The following is a 27,684-nucleotide window of genomic DNA, read 5'->3' as shown; positions in this document are numbered from 1 at the left end:
CAGGAGGTGGCCATTACCCAAGCGTTTGGTTAGCAAGCCCATCTACTCTGAGATGAAGTTCTGCAGCAGAGCTGGCGAGTGTATGAAGCTGGCTTTTGCCGGGAGAGTCCCGGAGGGGAAGGGATTCTATGGAGGAATGGAAGAGAGCCTCCTCCTCTGTGACACAGAATTTGTTCTTTTCTCCTCCTCTCCTGTCCCTCCCTTGATTCTTCCCGCTTCCCCTTCTCTCCTTACTGGGCTTTTGTTTGCTGGTTTTTGTTTGTTTTCGAGACACTGTTTCAAACTCAAAAGCTCCAGTGACCTTTGCTTCCCACCTAGTAAGGACTCAGAGCTCTATGATGATGCTCTCAGCTTCAATCAGAGCTCTATGATGATGCTCTCAGCTTCAGTCAGAGCTCTATGATGATGCTCTCAGCTTCAGTCAGAGCTCTATGATGATGCTCTCAGCTTCAGTCAGAGCTCTATGATGATGCTCTCAGCTTCAGTCAGAGCTCTATGATGATGCTCTCAGCTTCAGTCAGAGCTCTATGATGATGCTCTCAGCTTCAACCCGATCGGGAGTTACTTACCTTATGCCAACCCTTTAAAGGCCATTTTCTTTTCTTCAGCATAAACCCCTCGTGCCTGTCTGGTTTCTGGACATTGGTTTGGCCTATTTTCAGTCCTTCTATAATTTCCCAGCTGTCAGCTTCCTGAGAGAAAAGGAAAACAAATCACTCGTGTTTCGTGCTTAATGAGACACATTTAAGGAGAGTCCTAGGCAGAAAGTCGCCTTTGATGCCGCCCTCGACTGAGCAACAGGATGAGTGACATTCTGGTGCTAATTGCAGCATCAAAACAAGTCACACACTTTCAAATGAAGCTCCCATGAGTTTCCCAGGTAGACCTGGAGGCAGGCAGACTCCAGGAGAGGGGCACTGGGAACACTGTTTGCTTGGAAGCGGAAAGGAATTTTGATTTCCTAACTCAGAGCATTTAAAATGCACCCCCCCCCCCCATGATCCTGGGCCCCAGAGGGGTTTTAAAGTTAGACATCTGATGATAAATGTTCATTCAGTGTGCAGACCAGGCTTTCTGTGCGGGAATGGAGAGGTTGCTGGGGTCCAGTGTGGAACAACCTGCTGGTACACCTATGCAGTGCTGTGGTCCTCTTTCTCCCTACTGCAGCCCTGTGCATCAAAGTGTGCACTAAAGCTTCACCCAACAGCGCATACCGAGAAGTCCAGGCTTCCCAAGAGGCATGTTTCCCCGGGAGCCCAGGGAGAGTACAGCTCCACAGCTAAGACCCTGGGTCCTAGATCGCTGGTAAAGCCTGTGCTTAGTGTACACAGAGGCCCTGGGCTCAGTCTCTCCAACAGCAAGAATAAGACCCAAGAATAAACAAATTTTTAAAAAGCATCTTGGTTCTAGAGTATCACTCTTCCTGCTAGATAACAGATTAAATCAATTTCTTCCTTCATTAGACATGTTTTGTTCATATATGTTAGGAATATTTCCTAACAGAGCCCCTCGGCTGGGAAAAAGAACTCCAGTCAAACCAGATTAGACCAAATCAAAAATGCCCATGTTTAATGAATGCCACACTCTAGGGTGGCCGGGCATGGGGGGCGGGCAGAGGGAGAGCACACGCAAAACCCGAAACCACACGTTCCTTCTCTGGGCAGCCACCTAAATACCCTGTGTGAGTGGTCCTGACCCTCCCCTGGGGACGGGTCAGTGCTTGGCATGCTGAGAGTTGGAGTCTGGACCAATGCAACTCCCAGGCCAAGGGCTGGGGTGACACTCCCAACTTAATATTACAATATACGGTACTTTTTTTAAAAAGCGTTATCAGCATTTATAGATCAGACAATTGTTTTTTACAACTTGAAAAATCCAAATTTGCTCCTAGCTTATAAACTCTTGGTGACAGTGCTGGTCTTCAGTTTGCTGTGGTGGTTGCCACTCTTGGCAAGCCTACTTGATTCTTACGACATCCTAGGTCTGAAAACCCCACAACCAAGTGATTGCCATGGGTCCATATGCTCTAGGTTAGTGGTTCTCAACCTGTGGGTCGCAACCCCTCTGGGGTTCACATATCAGATATCCTGTATATCAGATATTTACATTATGACTTACAATCGTAGCAAAATTATGGTTATAAAGTAGCAATGATAATAACTTTATGGTTGGTGGTCACCCCAACATGAAGAACCATATTAAAGGGTCACAGCGTCAGAAGGTTGAGGACTACTGGGCTAGGTGAGCACAGCCTAGCAACATTCTTACCATGCCCGATTCTAGAGTTTTGGCATGGCACCCAGAACTACCATCTGTACTTTTAACAGAGAAAGGTTTCTCAATTCCCTCACAAAACTGCACTCAGAGAAAAAAACCTCTCATCTCATCTCAACTCTGCATGCAGCCTCAGCTTCAGGGAGTGGCCATGCTAGTAGTGGCCTTTGGTAGTGGCCCGCCCTCAGCTGATCGGGTCGCTGCACTCTGAAAAGACTGTTATTTAGATCCATACGGAAGGGCAGAAGGAGAATGGGTTAGAGCACTGTATTTCAGGCTAGACCGAACCTGCAACTATGAGTCTCACAGTCTCAGGAAAGGAGGTCCCATTGTCGGGCACAGATAAGGCACACGGCATGGGTGAAGAGGGCTGTGTTCACCATCTCTTTCTCCCCGTCCTCATGCTAGAGGCTGCTTGCTTTGGGGCCAAGTCTAAGCTATGCCAAACCAAAATATGCAACATCCAGGGTGGAATTTTCTTCAAACTTTTGTCAGGAGATAAAACACAGAGATGGTCCCGTCTCTCTGAAAAGCCTAAAACCAGCACCGAGCCTGCATCCTTCCTAAACCCAAGCCCACAGCTGCCTCTCCCCACCTCAGGAAAGACCCTAAAGGTATTGTTGTTTCCCCACATCCACAGAGGCCTCTGAGGAATGAGCTACACATGGCTGACCTGTGGGTGTCTAGCTGGCGACATTGTGCGTTCTTCCCGCGATGCGCAACACCTCAAGATGTGGGTTCTGCTTGAAGACAATTCTAATTCTGCCAGAAACTGTGGTTGATCTGGGGTGCATGGGGTGGCGCACTCCTTTATTCCCAGCACTCAGGCAGAGGCTGGCAGATCTCTGTGAGTTCAAGGCCACCTGGGGCCCCATAGAGAGACCCTGTCTCAAAACAATGTAACAAAAGATACTGCAATTGACTGTTACTTAGATACAAATGTTTCTGATGAGACAGCTTTAGGCTGTGTAGAATGCCGTGGTTGTTGGCTGTCGCAAGCACAGGTGGCACTGTCCCATGACCCCAGGGGCCACATGGAGGCTCCCGAGTCCTCTTTCTTAATACTGGGGCTGCAACTCAAGAATAGAACCCTACTTATGAACAGCGTGAAGACCAAGGAAAGCAGTCAGTCCTGACGGAAACCATCAAGGACTTCTGGCTTCCTGTTCCCATTGGAATAGTGGCGTTCCATAAAAATTAAGTAACTAAGAACAACTTCCCATGTGCATAAATATCTTCCCTGGACTTCTGTCCTTAGTACTGTGTGAGCTGTATTTAAAGACATTTCTCTCTACATCCTATAGAAAAGGGTACTGACCCCTCCCTTGCCCCCTTCTCCTCTCTCTCTCTCCATCTGATGGAGAATCTCTACATGACATAAAACGGAAGCATTTAGTAGCAAGAACAATTTTCCCCCTTACTAATTGAAGTCAGGTGTAACACAAACTCATCTTTTTGTAGCTACCGTTACCATTACCGCTCCTTTTGGGGAGAGCCAAACTGGAGAGTGGGAAACAGGTAAAACAACAGATCAAAAATTAGCCTATTTCCTGAGTGAAACCCTGCACTCCGAACTAGCAGTGCCTTCTCTGCGAGCTCAATGTTCCCGAAACAGAAAAGACGCGTAATCCAGCACTAACAATTAGATAAGCTGTCAAGCTGACAAAGAGGCAAAGGATAAAAGCAGGGCAAGCAACAAGCCCACCTATTTCAATTATAAATGCGGATGGAAGATAAGGTTACAAATAAAATATGTAGGAAAGGAAACAACCCATTTCTACACAGGACAGAACCTTCAGCATTCTGTTTTCCACAATGCCAACGTTGCTCTTTCTTGCTTAGTGAATTAGGTGTATGTCGTAAGAAAATTAAAATAGTTTTCTAAAAATCAAATAGTGTATTTTTCCTGAAATTTCAGTTATTATTTATTTTCAGCTCGAGTCTCCACTCCTCCTAAGTCTACATAAAACAAAAATAAAACCAAGAGCCCCAGATGATCGTGTCAGTACTGACCAACCTCAGGACTCCTAATTGCTGAGCCATCTCCCCAGCCCCCTTCTACATTATAGTTTAATAATTCTTTTATAGTCTAACAATTCTTCCCTTTCCATGGGCTGGAGGTCTACTCTTGGTGTGATGGGATAAATTTTGTAGTTTGCAATGCCTTCAAAGTATAAAAAGTACAAGATAGTCTACGGGTGGTGTGAGGAGAGGCAAAAATGTCTCAAGAGCTGAAAACAAAGAATTATTAAATTAAATTATTAAATCCTGAGCCAGAGAAATGCCTTGTCCAAAGCGCTCCTACCAACCAGTACCCAGGAAGCCTGTGTTCTCAGGAGGTTCTGAAGTGGGGAGATGCACTGGTACCCTAGGTGGGTACAGCAGCTCTTAGGAGCCCCCAGACTCGTGCACGTGTACTAACACATGAACAAACAGAAAAGGTCTGTTAGTTCCATAGTAAGATTTAAATGGGAAGCGCAGAAGCCACGGGGGTAGCGAATGCTCTTGGTACCCCTAGCAGGACCTGCCTGCCTTTGGTCAGCAGACCCACACCCCAGCGGCTGTGCATTGGCAAGCGGTAGGGAGTGGATTAGACCTTTATGTGGGAATTATATGGAGACGAGGAAATCAATAAAACTTTAATGATCTGGAGGCTGGTTGCGAGAACGTATGGCACAAAGCAGGTGTTCAGTGGATGCCGCTGCTCCATTGCCCACGTGTGTTCTTTCTCACCTTCTCACTAGCTAGAGGATGGACACTGCAGAGAGAGATGATGATTATGTTTACCAAGTACGTGGTCTCTACTGACTGTTCAAATGGAAGTCTATCCTTCTTACTTTTAAGTTAATTTTTTAAACATGTTTTTATTCTTAACTGTGTGTGCGCAAGCATGCGTGTACAACTACACGCACGTGTGTGCATGCCACTTAGCTGCAGGTGTCCACAGAAGTCCAAAGTGGGCAACTGATCCCCTAGAGCTGGAATTACAGGCAATTATCAGCTGCCAGATATGGGTGCCGAGAAGCAAACTTGGTCTTCCGTGAGAGCACAAAGCCATCTCTCCAGCCCTCTCTGAATTATTTTTATAGTTTAATAATTCTTTTCTTCTACCCCTCTCTGACAGAATAAACTTTGTAGCTTGTAACATCTTCAAAGTATAAAACATACAAGTGTGCATATCCGTAACACTAGGGCATACAAGTGTGCATATTCGTAACACTAGGGCATACAAGTGTGCATATCCGTAACACTAGGGCATACAAGTGTGCATATCCGTAACACTAGGGCAGTGCAATAGCATGGTCTTTTCTCAGTAGTTTAGGCTCTGTACAGGAAGCAAAGCAGCAAGATCAGCTGTACACATTTATAAGTAACCATGTTGAGGCAATAAATCTGGTTTTATGGGAACCTGCCATTTGCATATACTCTCTTTTCAGAGTTTTCCCATTAGGGAACCCGTTCATTGGCCGGGTTAACATCTCACGTGGGCGAGGATGAGCGGCGGGGAGGGAGGTCCATCTTCCCAAATCTGAGGGAGGACGGGCAGAAGAGGAAGGAACTCTGGCTCCCATGATACAGAGAGAGGCTTACATCTGTACTGTTCTCCCCAGAGTCACTGCTGGAAGGCAGACACTGGAGGGAGACCACACAGTGTGGGATGGCCACTGGTGTAGGCACCGCTGGCCCTCGCAGGGAGGTAGAGATGGACAGTACGGGTTACAGAACTGGGCAAATCTAGTTTGTATTTCACCCCCCTACTTAACAACGTTTTTGTCTTAGGAGAAACGGCTAAGCCTGAGTTTCCGGATTCATGGAATGTAATGAATATGCACATGTCAAGCAGCTGCTTATAAAAACTGTATCAAACGTGATAATGTATTGAAGTGCTTCGTGTAGTACCGAGTATGCAGTAGGTAGGCAATAATGGTAGTTGCTGCGATATCCCCCCCCCCCCCGTTAATTAATCATAGAATTATTCGCTTATCTGTCCAAGAGGATATAACCATGCTTTTCTTTATTTCTTCCCTTAATATGCTTTCAGACCTTCACATATAACCCTGGAAACTCAAGGGAAATAGAGTTCTTTCTATTCCCCCTCATCCAAGGCAGAAAACATCCCTGCACAGGAAGCGGAAGAAGTGGCAAAGGAGCCCTATTGTTAGCTACTTTAAGAGAGTCAGGCGTCAACGTTATTCACAGTTCATTTGGCTCCAGAGCGGGTGGGTACTGGGCTACCTGTGAGAGCAATGGTGCAGTCACTGACCTTGGAGAGGGGGATGGGCTCCGGCTCCAGCAACTGCCGGCTGATGGAGGGCTCTGTGCTTGATGACGCGGTCCTCTCCAGAACGTGGATACTCTGCAAATGAGCAGAAAGCCACCTAGGGTTAGAGCTCCATCTCTCACGTGGGGAACATGGTGGGGGGGGGGGGGGGGCGGGAGGGGGAGTCATAGGGAGCACAGCAGAAGAGTGAGCTGCCAGGAGATGAAGAGCCTGGAAGGCCAAGCTCAGCAGCAGCTGGGGAGAAGATAACAGCAGTGCACGTGGTCTCTTGAGGTTCACCGCTGAATGTCTTCCACCGTGCTGGATTTGACCTTACAGGAGTCACAGGAGAATATCCTGGGGGGGAAACCCTTTAGAACACAAGAAAACTAAATATGTCAGGTGATCGACAACAGCTTCTATACAACAGGGGAGCCCCTTTGTCACCTCTGAATGCTGTTAGAACCACAAACCCGAAGAGAGACTTGACTTTGCCAACTACAGAGCATATAAGCTCATAGGCAGGGCATGAAGGATTAACTCAAGACATTTGGGCAGCCGAGGGAAACCGGATGCTCCAGTTTCCAAAATGAAGGCACACACAGAGATCAATTTGGCATAAAGTGCAATAAACGTGAGCTCAGCGCCTATAGATAGCAGCAGACTGCTAAAATGTTGCCTCGGCTTCGTGGACCAGAAGAGTGAAACACTATGTGACCCGGCAGCGGCATCTGGAAAGGAGCCTCCTGTGTGCTTGGCACGGAGAACACACATCAACCTCTTCTCTCCTTGACTTTGGAAATAGTTATGCTATAAAAAAGAGAAGCCTGTTCATCTTGAATATTCACCATACATACAATACAGTGCATATTAAAATGAGTGAAAGTCTAATTCATATTTTGTTGATTTTTTTTCAAGGCACAGGCAATCATAAAAAAAAACATTTACTGAGACACAGTAATAAGTTTTTTTATTACCACAAATGTGTGTGTGTGTGTGCGCGGGTTACTAAAAACTGAAAGCATAATTGATAAAGCTACTAACTGATATCAAGTATTAGAATTGGTAACTAAATTCTAAAACCAGCCATCTTCTTCTTCAGCCCCCAGCATGTAACAGGGAAGTCAGTACCTTTTCACACAAACCTCCATCCGGCAATTTGCTCACTGACAGAACCTGAGCACCTCTGCTCACCCCAGAACTAACCCAAATTGATTGATACCCCAAACTGACTTCAAAATCATATTTAAAGAAAAAAAACATACTCTTTTGGCTTGCATTCATATGTATTCATTACTACAATCGAGAATTCTTAAATGTTCTATCTTTAGCATCGGCAGCTATGAAAGTTGAGAGCTATATACCTCATCTCAGACTCTAGTTACACTGAGAGCTTCCTGGAGGCAGGGCCGGCTATCTGCACTGAGAATCACCATTTCATTTCACTGTGGCCTGCCCCACACGGCTCCGTCGGAGTGGAGAGGAAGTATATTGTACAATATACAGTACTGTGCGTTTAGTGTGCAGGAAGGCCTGGGTTTGATTCACAGAACCACAAAAGGTGGGGGGAAAGGCTCTTAAACATAACTTCTATAATTCAGGAAGCAGAGGCAGGGCCAGCCTGGTCCACAGAACGAGTTCCAGGACAGGCTTCAAAGCTACACAGAGAAAGCCTATCTTGAAACCCTGCTCCCCACAAAGATCCATAACTTCTTTAAAACCTTCTAGGCTTCTGCTGGAACTGTAAAAAGCGGAACTCTAATACAACAGAATGCCTGACAACATTGAATGAATTTGTTTTAAACTCCCATTTCCTGTTTACGGCATTGAAAGTTCTGGTCAACTGGGAAGCATCAAGTTTGTCCTTGAATCTGCAATTACAAAGTTAGACCCATATCATTTCTCTCTAAGATCACAATTTGTGCTATAATTGTCTACATTCTTCTTCACAAGCTGAATGTTCTCATTTTCTTTCATGATGGCCGCGAAACATATATGACCTTGAAGGGTTTAAGCATGTTCTATAAACATCGCAGAGGGCTACAGAAACACAGCGCTCTTCAAAAATACAGCTTCCTCTCAAATCCTAAATTACAACTCAATTTCTAGGTCGTGTGTGTGTGTGTGTGTGTGTGTATGTGTGTGTGACAGAGAGAGAGGAGAGAGAGAGGAAGTGGGGGGCACTGAGCCAAGGCCTTGTGAGCATGCGGCAAGGACTCAACCCCTAAGCACCATGCCCAGCCTCTAGGTATACATACAGAGCATACAGAGGTGGGAGAATTTACCCATCCCCTGTTCTCCCTGCTCGAGGCGAGCTGATGCATAAGGAGCCTGGGCCACTCTTGACCATAGCCTTCCCTGCACCTCTTCAGCTGACTAGAGTTCACAGGTTTCAATACCCCCTGGGCAGCGAGAGGAAAGCTGCCCACGTTGACTGTCCTTTGGTTTCGTCCTCGTCAATGAACAGACAATGAGACTCTGCATAACAGCTGAGCAGCTCAGGACAGACAACTGGCCCAGAGAAAAGCATGACTCTAAGAGCGTGATTAACAGAGCCTCTTGTCTTTATTTCAAAGGCACAAAGCAATTGCTAGGAACATTTGAGGCTACGGCTCTGGATTCCTGGATGGGCTCACTTTCCGTCCACGTGGGGGGCACTAACAAAGGCGACCAAACCACTGCTTCCAGAATGCCGAGGCCACAGAAATGGCTCATCCGGCTCTCTCCTCCCGTTTCTTTCTCTTTCACTGTGAAACGACGACGGACTAAAAGCAACCTGGGGAGGGAAGGATCTACTTGGTTCACACTTCCATGTCACAGCCCATCCCTGAGGGACACCGGGGCAAGAACTCAAGCGGGAACTGAGACAAAGGCCCTGGACTAACACTGCTTCCTGCCTTGCTCTCCGTGGATTGCTCAGTTTGCTTTCTAATACACCTCAGACCACCTGACCACGGGCTGGCAAGACCTAAAGTGGGCTGAGCCCTTACATCAATTAGAAATCAGTAAAAGGCCCCATAGACTTGTCCGCAGGCCAATCTGATGGAGGCAGCTCCTCAGTTGAGCTTTCTTCTTGGCAGATGACCTAGTTTATGTCAAGTTGACAAAAACCACCCCCTTATCATCTTTTCTAATTTTGGGGTGTGCGTGTGTGTGTTGCCTTCACATGTAGTATGTGCCTATGGAGGCCAGAGGTCATCCATCCTCAGTATAATTCCTCAAAATGCCAATCCTGTTTTTTTGTTTGTTTGTTTTGTCTTTTTGAGATAAGGTCTCTACTGTAACCTATGTCACCAAGTAGGCTAGCCTGAAGGGCCAACCAGGGACCTACCTCTTTTTATACCCAAGGTCCGAGATTCCAAGCATGCCCAAGACACTTGCCCAGCCTTCTATATGCATGCTGTGGCCAGGATCAGGCCCTTGTGCTGGGATTAACATCCCCTCAGCCCCTCTAAGATAAATTTATATTTATAAATTATATGAATTATTTTTCAAAGGAAAGCATCCAAATAGGCCTGACTCTCTCCTAAGGGCCACGTATTTAAGCCCAACACAGTATTTCAGTGATATTAGCAACCTACTCGGGTAGTGTTGCCACCAACCAACAGTGAATTCCTATAGTGCTTACCATATCGCCACTGACAATCTTTGCATGGGTTATTTTGTCACATCGTCTCAAGCTTTTGTACACTCACACACTTATTTTATGACTGACTGAACAGTGAGGACAGGGAGCCAGAGTGGTGCCGTCAGTAAGCACTGAGGTTTGAATGCCAATTGAGATTTGATTCAGGGGCCCAGGCTTTTCAATAGTATCTGCCATTGAAGCTAAAGCTAATACAGGATGACAGACATTACAGAAACTCCTAAGAAATAGCCCCGCCCCCAGGAACTAAACATGCGGCAAGGCTCCCTCCACCACAGCCGTCCATGGATGCCGAGGCTGGCACGAGTAAACGGAAGGAGAGAGGTTACAAACTCTGAAATGACATACAATTTCAAGGTTAATTTCTCGGACAACCCTGAAATTAACCTTGAGGTCGTGTGATTTCCAGTTTCTAATTCTGAGAACTGAGAGTCAGCTGGCTTTAGCCCTGGGACTGTAGCGTATGGCACAGAGCAAAAGGTGTAACATTTTTAGACCGGAATACCGCTCTCGTTCTGTTTACCAAGTGCAGGACAAAGCACTAACCAGGCTCGGCCGCGTGTCTTCGATCTGTTAAGAGGGGACCTAGAGTTGGCATTTCGACAAAGCACTGCCCGGAGACTGGTACACAGCTGACGTTCAATGGTAGCTACTACCTAGCTGCAAACATCCCACCATCAGTCAGGAAACTCACACGTTCCCACGGAAACGGAAGGATGTCTGCTACTGCGCAGGGATCCCTTTGCAGAGGGGAAGCCATAATTCCAGCGCCCCCAGGTCAGTAACCCTCAACAGGACCGTGGCACAGCCAATGCATGGGAACTTATCGTGCCAGCTGTCAGTGTGAACGGAGTAGGCAAATGCCCCAGACAGCCACAACGGGAAGCTGCCAGCTGCAGGACAGTGTGGACCCTGCAGCCACCTGAGCGCCAGGAGTGGAAGAGGCTCAAGTCCTTGCCTGCCTCATCTTCATCATTTCCTCCAAGGAATACTTTTCCCTGCAATACCATAAGCCACGAGAGCAGTGGTTCTCAACCTTCCTAAAGCTGCAGCCCTTTTCTATAGTTCCTTATGGTGTGGTGAACCCCCAAAGCTAAAATTACTTTCATTGCTACCTCATAACTGTAATTCTGCTACTGTTATGAATCTTAATAGAAACGTATGTGTTTCCCGAAAGTCTTAGGTGACCCCTGTGAAAGGCTCATTCACCCTCCAAAGGGTCCCAGGCCCACAGGTTGAGAACCTCTGAATTAGAGTCACTAAAACCACAAGGTCATGCTGACAAAGTAGGAATCTAAGAGAGCGGCACCTGTCGGCCCGTCCTGCAAGAGCAGCAGCGTGTGGACAGTGAAGTGCCCATAAATGCTCTGTGAAACTCAAAGCTGAAAACCTTAGAAACAGTCCAGGGCCCAGGAAAGGTCCCCCATGGGACAGTGGGAAACCCCAAAGGGAGAAAAAGCCAAGTTAGCACAGTCTGACAGTCTGGGTGCTTCTCCACGGAGAGGACAGTGTCTCTACACATAGGTTACGGTTCTGTAGCTTGGTCTTCTTGTAGGGCTCCTCACGGTGGGAGCAGCAGCTGTCTCTGACTCTGTTACCTGCTTTGGGGACCCAGAAGAGGAGGTGTCTCCTCACTGCATAAATAGGCCATGGCTGGTTGACACTCAAGGGAGGCCAGCCCTTATCTGACGAGAAGAGAGGAGAGGATGACAGGGTACAGGGCACGGACTGGGAGGAGAGGAAAATGACTGAGTTGGAAAAAAAATCAATCAAGAACTGAAATTTTGCGAGAGAGGTGGCTCAGCAATTAAAACCAGATGTTCTAGCAGGGGAGTCAGGATTCACATGGTGGTTCACAACCATCCGTAATTCCAGTCTCAGAGGATCCTACGCCCCCTTTTCTGGCCCAGAGAGGTACCAGGTATGCACACGGTACACATATTTAGGCAAAACACTAAATACAAAGAAATAAATAAAGCTTAAAGAAAAAGAAATATTGCTTGCAAACACTGAAGTGCTACACTGATTGATACCTGAGAAACAGTTGGCTATAAAGGGACAAAGCAGTGAGAATACGATAGCTTTTAATTCCCAGAGTTGCCTTTAAGTAGAAACAGAACATACCGTTCAATTTATTACTTAATACCCTGATTTCTAAACACTTAGCAATGCTAGTCACATAGCAACGTGGCTATAGAGCAACTCAGAGGCTAGCCTGAGCTACAAGAGACCTGTTTCAAAAGACAAGTAGGACTAACAGTCCCTTGCAGCTTGAAAAGGGCACCGGGGTGAAGCTACAATCTCCAGCCTGTCACAATTACCCAGCATTCAAAACGGGTTTCCAGTCTCATAGTCACACCCACGATTTTGCTGACTGTATAAGGAAAATCTCCAATCTTTTAAGGTTTATATATGTACATTACAGGCAGACTGTGTATATCTATGGCATTGTCTGTGCGTACCATAAATATTTGCTGAAGAAAGAACACACAGGTGTTGTAATACAGATAATGCTTCAGTTCCTGATCAGACGTGATTACATGACCGTAGATAAAACACAGGTAATCAAGAGGAGGGTGCTGGCCCAGCTCATGCCTCAGTGTGTTTAGAAAATTTTTCCCTATTTCCCACAGGGTGTTTCTTTCATCTTCATTTATCTTCAGGTTTAAATTTATGGTGCTAAGGCTTATAACACGATAATCAAAAAGCTGACAGATTAATGATAGATAGATTAATAACCCCTTATAAATTTACTGTAAAAACAAACAAACAAAGGGAAAACAGAATTGAAAAACACCCATGTTAAGCAATGGAGTCTTTAGCTACTTTGGCGTATTTCATGTTTTAATGCAAATGTAATTGTTAAAACCAAAATTGGAATTGTACTGTATTTCAGTTTAACAACCTGCTTTTCCAATTAATGTTCCCCAAGCAATAAATATTCTTCAAAAAAAAAATTTAAAGAGCTGTGTAAGATCTCACTGGATGGCTATGAAAGGCTGATTAGCTGCTTCCTTAATTCTGAACACTAGATGGCTTCTAATTTTTCACTGATTTAAAATGCTTTGATAATCATTTTGTGTACAATTATTCACATGTATACTAAACTACAAAGTAGCATCCAGTCTTTGGTAATTCCATACATGAATACTGTGTTATCTGGATCACTGTCTCGCCGATATAGCCTCTGTTGTGTCCTTAGGATATACTGTTCAGAAGCTAAACTACTGGTCCTTTCACAGGACCTGATTAAAGGTTTTTTATAGACACCGCGAGGTCCAAACCCCACAAGATCAAAGCACAGACTTGGCAGCAATGTGAAAAGCACGCGCGTCCACAAAACCTCGCCAGCACTAGCTGTGACGGGTGCTACAGTCAGCTTGTAGTTAACATTCGAAGGAAGGAAGTCTGTGCTTGGAATGTGGCCTAGGTGACATGCACAGGGCGTAACATCTGCACAGCATCTGTAACCTAGACTTAGGAGTAGCAGGGAGGGGGTGAAGAATGCAAAAGTTTCACACTGTTCCTTAAAATCAAAGTTTTGTAGGCTTAGGGTCCTTCCACAGGATGTCTGATAGTCCTAATGAAACACCGTAGAATATATTCTGACTTCCAAACCCCAGAGAATAACAGACTCCAGGGAACGACAGATTTCTAGGGCCTTTCCAACCGTCTACAGTGCAAGGGGCCCTCTGGGACTCACTAACATCATCTACTTGGTGTTCTGCCTACGACTCTAATGAGCTGTGTTAAGCTTGAATCTGACAGACGGATTTGCCGCTGTAAAAATGCCATTCAAACCCAGCAAGCTGGGGGCGGGGGTCCCTGAATGGATGAAGGCAGGCCTAGTAAACCAGAGGGCCCCTGCAGGCACCCCAGGAACAGCAGACTCTCACCCCTAACGATGATTTCTCAATCATCTGTGGGTAATGAGTGGCTAAGCGCCAGGTGTCAAATTTCTTTCCAGTGGTCTCTGTTTCGGCACTTGTCATATGTACTGAGTGCGTGCTGTAAACAGAAAATGACAGCGGCGGGGATCTCCAAGCGGTGACAAGAAGGTTGGGGGGGGCGGGGTGAGGGGCTGTTCATTACTTTCAATGGGGAAAAAAAGGCTAGTTGGAGTTAGTAGTAAACAAACGATCAAAACTTTGCCTTCCAAAGTCAATATATGCAATAAATATACAGATGACTCAGCAAGTAACATGTCGTTCACGAGAACAGCTATGGGTGCAGGAAGATTGTTTTGGGTAGCATTGGGTTTACAGTTTACTTGGTCAGAGAATGTACGGACATCAGCACGGATGCTCAGGGGGCAACGTGAGGAGCAATACTAATGCAGAAGTGACTGACAGATCCTGCTTTACAGAGTTCTCCTCTAAGTACCCAGAAGGCCCTCCCGTTGGGTGTCCAGCCTGACTGACTTTGGGATAAATAGATCAAACAGTGCAGTGGCCAGGACAGGGTCTGCAGGAACAGGCAGAGAGCAAACCCTGTCCTCCTCACGTGCTAGCTGTGGGCTCTTACTGCCGTATTTTAGTTCTCTGGAAAAGGTACTCACGGCCAGCCTTCCGCAGTGAGTGTTCATAGAGGATCAGTGGCTGCTGCTGGGTTCTTATCTACTCATAGCTCTGCCTAACACTTCCAGAACATCCCATTCGTAAAAGGATCTTACATCAAATCTTGGCTGGAGAATGGACTGCCGTGAAGGAACTGTTTTCCTCCCTTAACCAATACTAACAAGGAGTGACCCATCTTAATGTCCAAGATCAGAAGAGACTAAAATATATCAGGGCAGTGTGACCACAGACAGAAATAGTACTTTCTTATTGATACTGGTCCTAAATCCTGAAAAGTGAACTCCAGACAAAACCTTTGGGATTCCCAAAAGGCTAAATTTAAATTGGAATAAAGTCAAGAATTTATTAACACTGAACACTAAAGATTTAGTCTTTCATATTACTCAGGAAAGGACAGTCCAGATTTTCAAATCAGGTTCAGGATTTTTCTACCCTGACATGGATTCCAGGGTCAACCTGCACATCTTTGGGGGCCCACTGGATTGTACAAAGATGTAAAAATTCATATTATTCTGCTCCCCGTGGATAAGACTTGAGGTGGTCTAATCCTCAGGTTAGGTATAAAATTGGGATTATGTGTCACTTTTCCTCACACAATTAGACCACTGGGGGCTGGAAATGGCTCAGTTGGTAAAGCATTTGCTGCACAATTATGACGATGACCTGCATTGATTCCCCAACGCCTGCCTAAGAAGCCGAGCAGGGCCATGTGCACTCTTAATCTCAGTGCTGGGAGGCAGAGACAGGCAGATCCCTGGGGCCCACAGGCCAGCCAGCCAGCCTAATCAGCGAGCCCCGGGTTCCAGGGAGAGACCTTGTCTCAAAAATCGACATACTTGGCTCCTGAGGAAAACACCAGGGATTGATCTCTGGCCTACACACGTACACACATGCATGCATTCACACATACATACACATATACCCGCACACACACCTTCATACCATGCAGCCACAAAGGCAAACACAAATATGAAATGTTTCAAAATGAGAAAATTTTTTTTTAAAGTTTGAGATAACATTATATTTTGCACCACTCAAAGGCAGAAAGAGGTTTGCTATTCGTAAAAGAAGCATCCTGTGTTTCAAAGATGAACCCTGGTCATCTCGCTGAAGATGCTCCAGAGACTTAGCAGGGACATCTGCCAATTCAGTCAAGATAAGCTGGGAGATGTTCTTCTCAATATGTCTGTCCAAGGAGAAAACTTGCTACAAAAACCTTGTACACCAGATATTTAGTTCTAGGACCCTTTTCCCACAGACCACAGATGCTGAGGTGGCTATCAGTCTATTGCCAACCGGTTCTACCAATACGTAGACTCATTGCTGGGATGGCCTCAAGCATCACCAGTGGGCACAACCGAAAGGGTTCTGGCTGATTATGAAATACACGGCTCTTGCTAACGCATAGGAAATGGTGGATGCTCATGTGTGATGGCTAGTCTCCACTGCCAATCTGGCTGGACCCAGATTCACCAAGAGAACATGCCTCTGGTGTGCCCATGAGGGGGTGTCCAGAGGATGAACTGAAGAGGAAGGCCTACTTTCTGGCTGCAGATGCAATGTCACCAGTGGCCCCGCATCCCTATCGCCATATCTACCCCTATGATAGACTGTGTCCCCTTATCCTCTAACCTTGTCTCTTGTCAGGGATTTTGTTTCAGCGACAACAAAAGTAACTAACATAAAAACTTGGGAGACAGCTCGGTTGATTGGTGCTTGCTGTGCAATTCTCAGTGTAGACCTCCAGCAGGAAAATCCAGGAGTGGCGGCATGTGTCTGCAATCCCAGTGATGGGGGACCAGAGGCAAAGGCTCATCCCTGAAGCTCTCTGGCCAATCAGTGAGCTTCAAGGTCAGTGAGAGACCCTGTCTCAAAATATAAGATGGAGAACAACTAAGAAAGACACTCAACATTGATCTCTGACCTCCGCAAGCACACATACATGTACCTGCACCTGCGAGTTCACACATAGACACACAGACACACACATACACACACACACACACGAAAACTTATGTATACAAAGTTAAATATTACTGCAACAGGCCTATTGACATCCGGGATCAAAGTTCACAAATTCTGATCTTTCAGGAGCCAGGCAGTCTATATAAATAAATACCGGAATAACTGACAGACAAGGATGTGTGATCAGGTAGAAAATGCCCCCGTCTAAACCAGAGCCACGACTGAGAGAATCAGTGTTGTCACTTAGGATCTGGGCACAGTGTCCCTATACCTTCCAGTTTATAAGTGCAAGAAAAATATGGATTGTTTATTAGCCAAATATTAGGAAAAAAGCTTTAGAATCTAACTAAATTCAGGAAGTGTTTGATTAATGCAGGTTTTCCTTCAGAACTTAACAGTCATCTTAATTCATTGCTACACAGCACCAAAGAAATGTTCCGCATGACTCTTAATTTACTTAATAAGTTTTATTTCCATATACTTCAAGGGACAAGTTTTATTTGGGGCATGTTGTCTTATGAAAGCCTTTGACGTCTAATCGACTCCTTTGTTGCCCCTCTGGAAGGGTCATGCGTGTGCATGTAAGGACGTTGTGAGATCACACACACACACACACAGGCAACTATGTTAGGTGTTCTAACATCTCATACCAGAGTCCAGGAGGACTTCTCATGGGAGCACATCCTGAAGCCCTTGAGCTTGTTAAGGACTAAGTGGACCCTTGACCCCCTCGGTGGACGAAGAAGCACTTAGTGAAATCCCAGGCACTGCGACACATCACGCCCCGTCTTCTGTCTTTCATCTGCTGTGCTACATAGCTTAGCACCAGGAAAGACAGCCAAGTGCCACCATGCACAGATGTTCTGCTTTATTTACCCATGGGGAAGAAAGGGGAGGGTAACTAAATCTGGCATGGGAATCTGCAATAAAAAGATAAGACTAATATCATTGTGAGTCTTTAAAAATACCCTTTGTTTAGAAAAGTTTACAACACAGTGTGGAACATCAACTCATCAAAAGTAAACAATATAAAAATACTAAATATTATCTATGACAAGGTCAGTGAAGGAGCAGGGAAAGTGGTTTTGAATGGTCAGTGAGAATTAACATGAGCCATCCTTGATCCCAAGGAAGCATTAGAAGGTGGAGGTTGGGACAGGACTCCACTCAGGGAAGAGGAAGCAGAGATACAGAGGGGGAAGATTTCGGAATCACAACACACCATGTACATGTTGTAAAATGGGGCTGAAACAGACTATGTCTCCACTGGGCACCCAGCCCATAAGGGAATCTGGCTTTACTTGTGTAGGGAACAGGAAGCCTTCGAATGATTTCATGACTTTGCCATATTCAGGGAAATTGAAACGATGGGGTTCTGAAGGTGCTAGTGAGGCAGGGGTCCTCAGCAGGACCTGGGAAAAGGTGACAAGAGTCTGGGCTGGGAAGCTGATGGTGGGAACTAAAGGAAATGATGTTCTTAAGGAAGGGTATGATCTAAAGGAGTTAATCTAGGGACTCTAGGTGCAGTCAAGGAGAGAGACACAGAACAGAGCCCGCGTCACTGACAACAGACTGGCTTACACAGATTGCTGTATGTCACAGTCAGAGAGGGGGACATCTAAGCAGACATGTTTAATCAGCTCATCAGCACTGTGCACCTAGAACCTGTGAATGACAAGCAAATACGGTGGGTTAAAACACTGCAGTGTCTCTGCCGTGTACGATATCCTTCACCTATGTGATTAGGAGAAGGAAGAGTTGAACTGTGCAACACAGCAGTATCAGCACAGATGTCTGTCAAATCAGGAGGGAGAGAAGATTGAATGACGACTAATTCATCACACTTTCCTGGTACCCTTGTACTACACAGACGCATATAAAAGTACTAAACCACAGCACAGCATACGCCAGACTTCCAAGTTCTCTACATTGGTTCTGTGTTTTAGGCAATGATGGAGGTGAGGGGGGAAATGAATGATCTTTATTCCTTACTATTATTCTCCTCTTTGAGGGAGATGAACAGACACAAAAGAGAAGTCGCGAAGGTAGCAGAGGACAAAGTCTTGGGAAGTGTTTCCACTCGCTGAGATACACAGGGACAAAAAGCAAATCGTCTCCTTGAAAAATACTAGCCATGCAGCCTTGGCTAGCCTGGAGCTCACAATGAAGACCAGGCTGGTCTTAAACTCATAGAGATCTGCCTGCCTCAGCCCCCAGAATGCTGAGATGAATTAATGGCACGTGCTACACGGTGAGACTCTGTCCAAAACAAACAAACAAACAAAAAAGCAAACAAAATCTTCATGACCGATTACACGCCCTCTCACGTCAGCAGACTTTCCTCTCACAAGCCAGTCAGGAGTCACCCATTCTAACTTCAGGCTCTGGGGCAGGCCGGGGTCTCCAGTGTCCCTGTCATTTGCATGTGGGGTTGGGAGCCCAGGTGCAGCAGGCAGATCAACAGGGCAGGACAGCTGTTTCCATAGCAGTCACCACCAGTCATTTTTTATTTACCACAGGTCTCCAGGGTGAGCTGGGCCCATGCTTCCCTGCTCCTTAGCAACCAGGAAAGGCATGCGACAAAATGCTCAGAGCAAGGGGGAAAAATGGAGAATCCATAAATAGAAAGAACAGAGGAGCAGGGGAAGGGTAGACTGGCCAGCTGAGGGGGCATCTCAGCGTGCAGCAGCTGTTCAACACCAAGCGTTTTCACACACAGCACTCTGAGTCTCTGAGAATTTACAAATGCATTGCACCCAGTATTACAACATCAGGTAATCGCAGACTTAGTTATTAGTTCACGGCAGAACTTCTAAGATAGCGTGTGAGTATCCTTTTGAACACTGTAACAAGAGGCACGAGCGTTAAAAACTTCCGCAAGACGCTGTAGTAGGAATATCTGCGTTAGGATCTGTGAAAAATATACACAGAAAAAAAATCATCAGTTTGCATAGACTGCCCTGGAATTCTTGCTGTAAGCGGCAAGGGTATGCTGGGAGGGATAGTGGCTGGGGTTCTCTCAAAAGCACCCACAGAAACGCATCCCCACTACTGTGGATCCATATCTGAGTTGTCCATTTAAAAATGCACATACAATGAATTATTAATAGCTGACGCACAGCCTGGCACCACAGCTAACACCTATAACTGCAGAACTTGGAGGCTGGCACAGAATTGCTGAAGGCTTGAGACTGGCTTGGGCTACATAGGAAGCTGCAGGCCAGCCAGACAGGTGAGATTCTGTGTCAAAAAGCAAAACAAACAAACAAGCAAACAAACAAATAAAAATGAAAGAAAAAATAATTGATACACGTATTTCTTTAAATTAGGCAATATGTTATCATCACCTAAAACGCGAGTAGAGCAGAGATGCGAGGGCCCCTGCCAGACTCTTCACTAAGTAAAACCCACACAAAGGAAAATTACCATGAAAAAGTTGACAACGCTCTTGTAAATTTCCACTTATACAACCAAATTACTATCATAAGGCACATATAATGGATAACCGTTATTCCTGTCTGCTGAAACACTGCTGTTGTGTCTGCGACCAGCATTTATGTGATGAATCCCCACATAACCATGGCAGCAGAGCAGACCCCCAAACACGGATGCAGCAACTGCAAACAAAGATAGTTTTAGAGACTGGATCCAATGGGAAAACGGTGTATTCTAGCATAAATAGGCTCTGACACTTTACTTCCTCTGCTGCCCTTCAAAACTGTTCAGTCCTTTATGCTCGTGGTGCTCAGATACCACAATTCCATTTGCCTCCTAACTCTTGAGATTGTCAGTGACTGGATCCCAAGGAGCCTGGCAGAGGTTAGGACTTGTCGAGCACGGTTGGTCTTACAGAAAGTCTCTCAAGGGTTCATGGGTTCCCCAAAGAAGAGGGACCTGAACGTGACAGTCCTGCTACTGGCTCCATAGCCAGGTGTCCATCGTGAGAAGAACACCGGCCCTCTGGGAGGAACTCTGCTCCATGCTGGGGTCTGCTTTCTGAGCCCCCCACTCCCAAAGGAAAGTAAAAAATAAAATAGCAGAAAAGCCACTGTAACAGCTTCGCCCTGTTGGGAATGGCTACACAAAATAAGAGGGGGGGGGGGAGTGACCTGTGATCTAAAGGACTTCACAACAAACTTTCAGATTCAGTAAGCAATAGCTCGCTATCCACACAGGGTCCTGTCTGCAGAAAATGATAAAAACGCGCTGGTTCTCCTACCTGCCTGCTTTCCCTCTGGGAGGACGTTGAGGCACTTCTATGGGTCGGAGTGGATGTTTTATGAGCAGGGGATATGCCCTTCTCGTCTGAACTCATCACGGCAGTTAGTCTAGGGGTGTGCACGTGAGACCATCCCAATCCTCCTTCCGACTCCCAGACGAAGAACCGGACAAATGGCGGCTTTAGTCCATCTCACACAGATCACACTGGACCAGGAAATCACAGGTTACTCCTCGGGTGTCCAAACCACCTAAAAACAAAACAGAAAGGCTCACGTCATTTAAAAGAAAATAAAAATCATTCTATTTAGGGTAAAATTAATTTTCATTAACAAAGGGAAGAATATACATTTAGAAGCGCAGGTCTGGGGCTCAGAGACATCGAAGCTGAAGGCACAAGTTATGATAATGATAAAAATGTACAAAATGATTCATATATGAATTCTGAAATTTCTATATGTGTAAGGAAATTTCATATAAGTCTATAGTTATATTTTTAGAATTTCTAACGTTATGTAACAGATTATGTGAATTTGAATGTCGTAGGATCTTATGATTAGGATCTTAGTTATCACCTAGATACAGACAAGAATTGAAATAGCAGTCCCTTGGTAGGGCAGGTAACTCAGAACACTTGTCAAGGATGGTCAATTTGGTGTTCAATCTGACCACCCTAACCTAATTAAGTAATTATTAACTTAAAAAGAACAATCTCAACAGTTAAGAGAACTCTCCTGACCTTGTAAACCTGGATGCTCTAAGTGACTGAAGCTTGTAATCCTGTCTCAGGATTTTAAATCCCCTGCTATTCTATTAAAATAAAAACTGCTTAGCTGAGCGGGAGCAATGGCTCAGTAGGTAAAGAGCTGCTCTCCCAGAGGACCCAGGTACATTTTCCAGCACCCATATGGTGACTGATATGCTATAAGTCCTGTTTTAGGGGATCCAGCTCCTTCTTCTGACCTTCAAGGGCACCAAGCACACACATGACACACAAACACGCATTCAGGGAAAACACCCACACACGTAAAAAAAATTTAAATCTTAGAAAATAAAAATAAACCATCTATCGTCCAAACTGGAAGAATAGATTAAAGCAAAATTAGCCTTCGTGAGCCATAAATTCAAAGAGCCAGAGGCCCTTTTGTCAAACAGCAAAGGCTTCAGCTCGGACTGGCAAAAGGCAATAAAAAAGCCCACACCGCCGATGATCATCCAATCTGCTCGGCAAAGGCAATCTACCAAGTGTGAATCAAGATTCCGAAGCCAAGTCCTGGTGCCTGGAAGCAGAAAAGTGAGAACGCTATTTAGATCGTTGATTCAAAGGACTTTGTTTTCTGGCCCAAGATGTTTTACAAGTAGATGCTGACACTTGAGCCAAAAGTGTGGCGGCTTTGCGATGTGTTCAAGTGCTCCTGTGGGATGGGGCTGAAGTGGCCAACCTATTAATCCAATATCTACTCAGACACAAATTCAATCCAAGTTTCAGGCCCTCTGTTGGTCTGATATACAACCTCCCTCCCTCCACCCTGTTCCCAGCTCTTTCTTCCTTCTCCCCTCCCCACCCCAGTACATCCACCTGCACTGTCTTCATTAGTATCAATGCTAATATATTATTTTAACTCGACATTTTCAGGGCAACTTGTACATAATTAAACCATGTTCAGTCTTATTGTATTATGAATACATTTAAAAGCTGTCAAAACCAAAGAAAATAATGGATAAAGAACTAAAGGCATCCCAAGATCCAATTTTGAGGTTATTGTTGTTATCGATGAATTTGGGATCTCGTGTTTTTAAACAAAAGGTGTTGTGTGGCTTTTCCTGGGAGACTGGGACAACTAATCTCAGATAGTGAACCGATTGCAGATAGAAATTCAATGCAGTGAACCCCTGAGTTTATTGGGGTTCCATACAGGAGTATGGGTGAGGGGTTACATATAGGAGGAGCACAGACAACCCTAAGCAACTGCATCACTAAAAAAAAAAAAAGAAAGAAAGAAAGAAAGAAAGAAAAGAAAAAAACCAACAACAACCCATCCCAGCATGGATGATGGTTCATGAAAGCCAGATCCCTTCAGCTCCCCATATGGCTTGTGGTAGATGTCAGAGTTTGAGGCCAGCCTAGTCTACAGAATTCCATGACAGCCAGGGGTACACAAGAGAAATCATGTCTCAAAAAACCAGAGAAAGAGAGAGATAAACACACTCTGCTCCCGTGCTTGAGTAATAATAATAAAACAATTTGAGGTCAGAATCCTAAGAGACCACCCCCCTCATTCCATTAGCCTTCTCTGTCACGTGAGGGTAAGGCAGTGACAGAGCAGCGGGCACTGACCGAGTGTGAGGTGAGCATGCTCCACACTCCCGTTCACAGGAACACTCCGCTTTATATAAACGAGGAGAGAATAGGGCCTAGGAAGTCAATGGCTGCAGTCCTCAGCTTGGTTTCCATCTGCTTGCTATTAGCATCCCCACAAAGAACTTACTTTTCCAAAGGACTGTTATCTGTGCAGGCTGAGAGGACCCCAGGAACAAGCTGAGTGATGCTTAATGTGAGGTCACAGGACAATGACTGTTTGGCGCGTTGACCATGGGCCCTGCTGACTTGGGCCGCTCTGTTACCATCCCCTGGTCGTTTTGCTAGTACTAACGTTTAAAGACTAGTCTGTTACTTTTCATTCATCATCGGGGTTTTGACCTCTCTGGCATGTTAAAAAGGAAGACTGCGTAACGTCACCGTGTGCCTTACAACAGGAAGAACAACCCTGAGAAATACAGTTCCTGATGACGCTAACAGACAAGGACAGGATGCAAAAGCTTTCAGCTCTGCTCTGTGGCCTTAGCATTTACAAATTCTTGTCCATTTTGTGCCCATTTCTATTCAGACAGCCAGTGACCTTGAAGGTGCCCTATTTTGAGGAGGAATTTTCTGTCAAAACAACCATTCTCCACTTGGAGCTCCTGGGTCAACTAAAGTTAAAAATGTCCCTAAAGTGACCCTTGTACACTGCCAGCAGAAATAAAAAAATGGCGTGGCTGCCATAGAAATCAAATGCTTCAACTATTCCTTAAATGTTTGTAAACAGGTGACTGTGTGATTCATTCCATCTCGAAGTAAGTGCTCCAAAGAACTAAAGGCTGGAGAACATACCATGCACACACTCATATCCACACAAACAATCCCAAGACGCAGAAACAACCTCAATATCCACCAACAAAGGAATACATAAAAGTAGGGAGTATTCTATTCAGAGACCAGGATATTACTTAGACTTGAAGAGAAAGGAAATTCTAACAAGCATGGTTCTCTACGGTCATAGAACTTACGGAATAAATATCTCTCCCTGCAGTAAATATGGGCTTTATTCGAATGACTTACGGGCTGAAGCCCAGCTAATCCAACAGTGGCTGGCTAGGAAGGGAAAAGTCTGAGAACCCAGTGGCTGCTCCGTCCCACAAGGCTGGGTGTCTCAGCTGGTCTTCAGAGCATGATGGAATCCTGAGGAAGTAGACTCCGATGCCAGTGAAGGAGTGGATGTGGTGGCAAGGGGAGGGGCAAGCAGGCAAAGAACAAAAGCTTCCTATGTCCTTATACAGACTTCAGTCAGAAGACGAAGCCCATATTGAAGGTGTGTCTTCCCTCCTCAAGATTTGAATTGAAGGCATAGATCTCCTTGACTCAAGGTCCAGATCAAAGGTCTGGACTAGAAGTGTACAAACCCACCTCAGACCAAGCAGAAAATCTCTCACAGGTGTGTCTCCATATCTGGATTGTAATTCATTCAGATATAGTCCAGTTGAGAACAGAGACTAGCCGTCAGAGTTGGGGGAGGGACAGAGAGGGAGAGCAATGAAGGAGATATCTTGATAGAGGGAGCCATGATGGGGCTAGGGAGAAACCTGGTGCTAGGGAGAATTCCCAGGAATCCACAAGGATGACCCCAGCTAAGACTCCTAGCAATGGTGGAGAGGGTGCCTGAACTGGCCTGCCCCTATAATCAGATGAGTGACTGCCCTAATTGTCATCATGGAACCTACATGCAGTAACTGAGGGAAACAGATGCAGTGATCCACAGCTAAGCACTGGGTCTAACTCCTGGTGTTCAGTTGAAGAGAGAGAGGAGGGATCATATGAGCAGGAGGGTCAAGACCATGATGGGGAAAACCCCAGAGACAGCTGACCTGAGTGGGTGGGAGCTCACGGACTCTAGACCCCCTGAATGTGGGTGACAGTTGTGTGGCTTGATCTGTTTGTAGGGCATCTGGCAGTGGGACCAGGACTTAACCTGGGTGTGACTTTTTGGAGCCCATTTCTTATGGTGGGATACTCTGTTCAGCCTTGATGCAGTGGGGAGGGGCCTGGTCCTGCCTCAACTTAGTATGCCAGTCTTTGTTGAAGCCCCCAGAGAAGCCTTGCCCTCCGTAAAGAGTGGTTGGGGGATAGGATGGAGGAGGGAGGGTGGGAGGAGAGGAAGGAGGGAGAATTAGGATTGGTATATAAAATGAAAAAAATAAATAAATAGCCATCACAATGGATGAGTCCTGAAGGAAACATGCCACATGAAACAAGCCAGATACAAAATGGCAAACGCTGCCAGACCGCATTCCTACTGGAGACCCAGGGTGAGCGTCCCACAGACAACAGGAGCGGCGCTTACCAGGATGTGGGGGAGAGGACACAAAACTGATGCTTCCAGGACTGGATCTAGAATTCCAATTTGGAAAATGAGAACAGTGTGGGAGTGGATAGCAAATGGGAAATCACTCAGTGCCACGCTTTTCACCTGAAATCGTAATTAGAAGATGTGATGTGTGATGTGTGTGTGTGTGATCACCATAGAAACGTTCCCCACCATCGGCTACGCTGACTGGTACAACATCCGGGCACTATTTTACACCATTTTTGCAGCCAGGTTTCATCATGCGATCGTTAGAACTGTTGCTCCAGCCTGTTTCATGCCTCCGTTTCCACACGTTTCAAACATGTCTGCTCTCTGTTTATCTGGCGTGGTTCTACAGCATCCCTGAGGGAAGGGGCAGTCTGACTTCTGTCATCGTGGTTCTACGTCACGAGCCACAAGCACCGCTCTGGGCACGGACTGAGCTTATCACGTCAGCTCCGTTCCAGCCCCTCCGTTTTACCCATTAAGCAGCTGACTGGGCTCACACACTGGCTGTAGATAACCTTACTCTTACGTCACTTCTTTGATATTACCGTATATGCTTGAAGATAACCCTAAGTAATCCAAACGAATTACAAACGTCGGTTTCTTATCTGTTCAGAAGTCATTTGAGAAAACAGACTATACAAAGTTCAACCTTCCTGAGAGGAAACTTCCCCAAAAAAAGATCTGCCAGGCTACTAATGGAACCCAAGGGGCCTTACTAGGCTTTATCCTTCCTACTGCGGAGTTACCCATGAGGAATAGGGACGATGTGATAGCCTCCGTTCTTTCCAAACACAGCTGATAGACTGGCCTGGCTGCACCAAACTGGGGCACCTGCCACCTACTAATTGACTGGCCCACTGTCCAGCTTAAGCACGGCCATTTCGTGGACAGAATTTTGAGAAACAGCCACCCTTCTAGAATGGCAAGGTTCGTACTGATTGGTACGCATGTGTCAGGGTGTCTACAGTGCTAAGTTGGGGGACCAGTGGGAGGGTTGCTTTGATTACTGCTTGTGCACTGTCAGGTCAAGGAGAGGTGAGCTGGCTTAGGAGGTCTACTGCAGGGACCCATGTATCTAAGGCTCGTGATTATTCAACTGGGGTACGGTAACCTTTGTGCACACTCAGTGCTGAGCTCAGGAACCTGTTGTGTGTTCCCCTCCTCAGCTCAGGCTTCAGAGATACCCCAAAATTGGCCATAGCGGTGATGGGGGTGAGGGAGCATGCATGCCACTATACTGTTCATAAGCACATATATCTTACACTGATGTTTTATTTTTACATTAAAAAAAAAATCTCATGGATTAAGAAAGAAATCCCAACTCAAATACGATTCAAACATCATCACAAGATAAAAGAATGACCAAATACGACACTAATTATGATTATTTTATGTTCGGTTTGATGGCACATACCTATAATCCTATCACTTGGAGATTGAGGTAGGGACTGCTGCTAGTTTGAAATTAGCCTAGGCTATAAAAGAGAATGGGCTATCCTGGGATTATCTAGTGAGACTCTGTCCCAGAAACTTAAAAACTAAACAACAACAACAACAAAAAAAAAACCACACACACAAAAAAAACAAGTGCCTCCTAAACAAAACAAAACAAATAAAAGCCACAAAGAAGCCAGGTGCTATTAGTGCATGCCTTTAATCCCAGCACTCGGGAAGCAGAGGCAGGTGGATCTCTGTGAGTTCGAAGCTAGCCTGGTCTACAGAGCAAGTTCCAGGACAGCCAGGGCTGTTACACAGAGAAACTCTATCTCAAAAAACCAAACCAAAAACAAGACAAAACCCCTAATAAGCGAATGTGGTAGTTTGAATGTAATTGGACCCCATAATCTCATAGGGAGTGGCACTACGAGGAGGTGTGGCCTTGTTGTTGGAGGAAGCATATCACTGTGGGACAGGCTATGAGGTTGCCTATGCTCAGGATACCACCCAGTGTCTCAGTCGACTTCCTGTGGCGTGCAAGATGTAGGACTCTCAGCTCCAGCACCCTCCCCAGCATGATGGCAACAGACTGTAACTGTAACTCTGAAACTGTAAGCGAGCCATCCCAATTAA

The 27,684-nt window shown here is 45.7% G+C and overlaps 1 protein-coding gene across 11 annotated transcripts in view; it reads right to left on the bottom strand.

Annotated features, from left to right (window-relative positions):
* Positions 1–27,684, bottom strand: part of Osbpl6 (oxysterol binding protein like 6) — a 157,941-nt gene that overhangs the window by 51,150 nt on the left and 79,107 nt on the right. For all 11 annotated transcript variants that reach the window (XM_041639739.1, XM_041639740.1, XM_041639745.1 and 8 more), the window contains exons 3-5: positions 20,943–21,192; positions 6,539–6,631; positions 570–692 (exon numbers count right to left, since the gene is read on the bottom strand). In XM_041639739.1, the coding sequence (XP_041495673.1) occupies positions 570–692; positions 6,539–6,631; positions 20,943–21,038 (312 nt within the window). In that variant the 5' untranslated portion in view covers positions 21,039–21,192. The remainder of the gene's footprint in view (positions 1–569; positions 693–6,538; positions 6,632–20,942; positions 21,193–27,684) is intronic.

The sequence above is a fragment of the Microtus oregoni genome, unplaced genomic scaffold, assembly GCF_018167655.1.
Source record: "Microtus oregoni isolate MIOR12 unplaced genomic scaffold, Mior012 000060F_ref0000265, whole genome shotgun sequence".
In the NCBI taxonomy this organism is placed as follows: Eukaryota; Metazoa; Chordata; class Mammalia; order Rodentia; family Cricetidae; genus Microtus; species Microtus oregoni.
The sequence above is the reverse complement of the archived record's forward strand: the minus strand, read 5'-3'. Positions and strand labels throughout refer to the sequence as shown.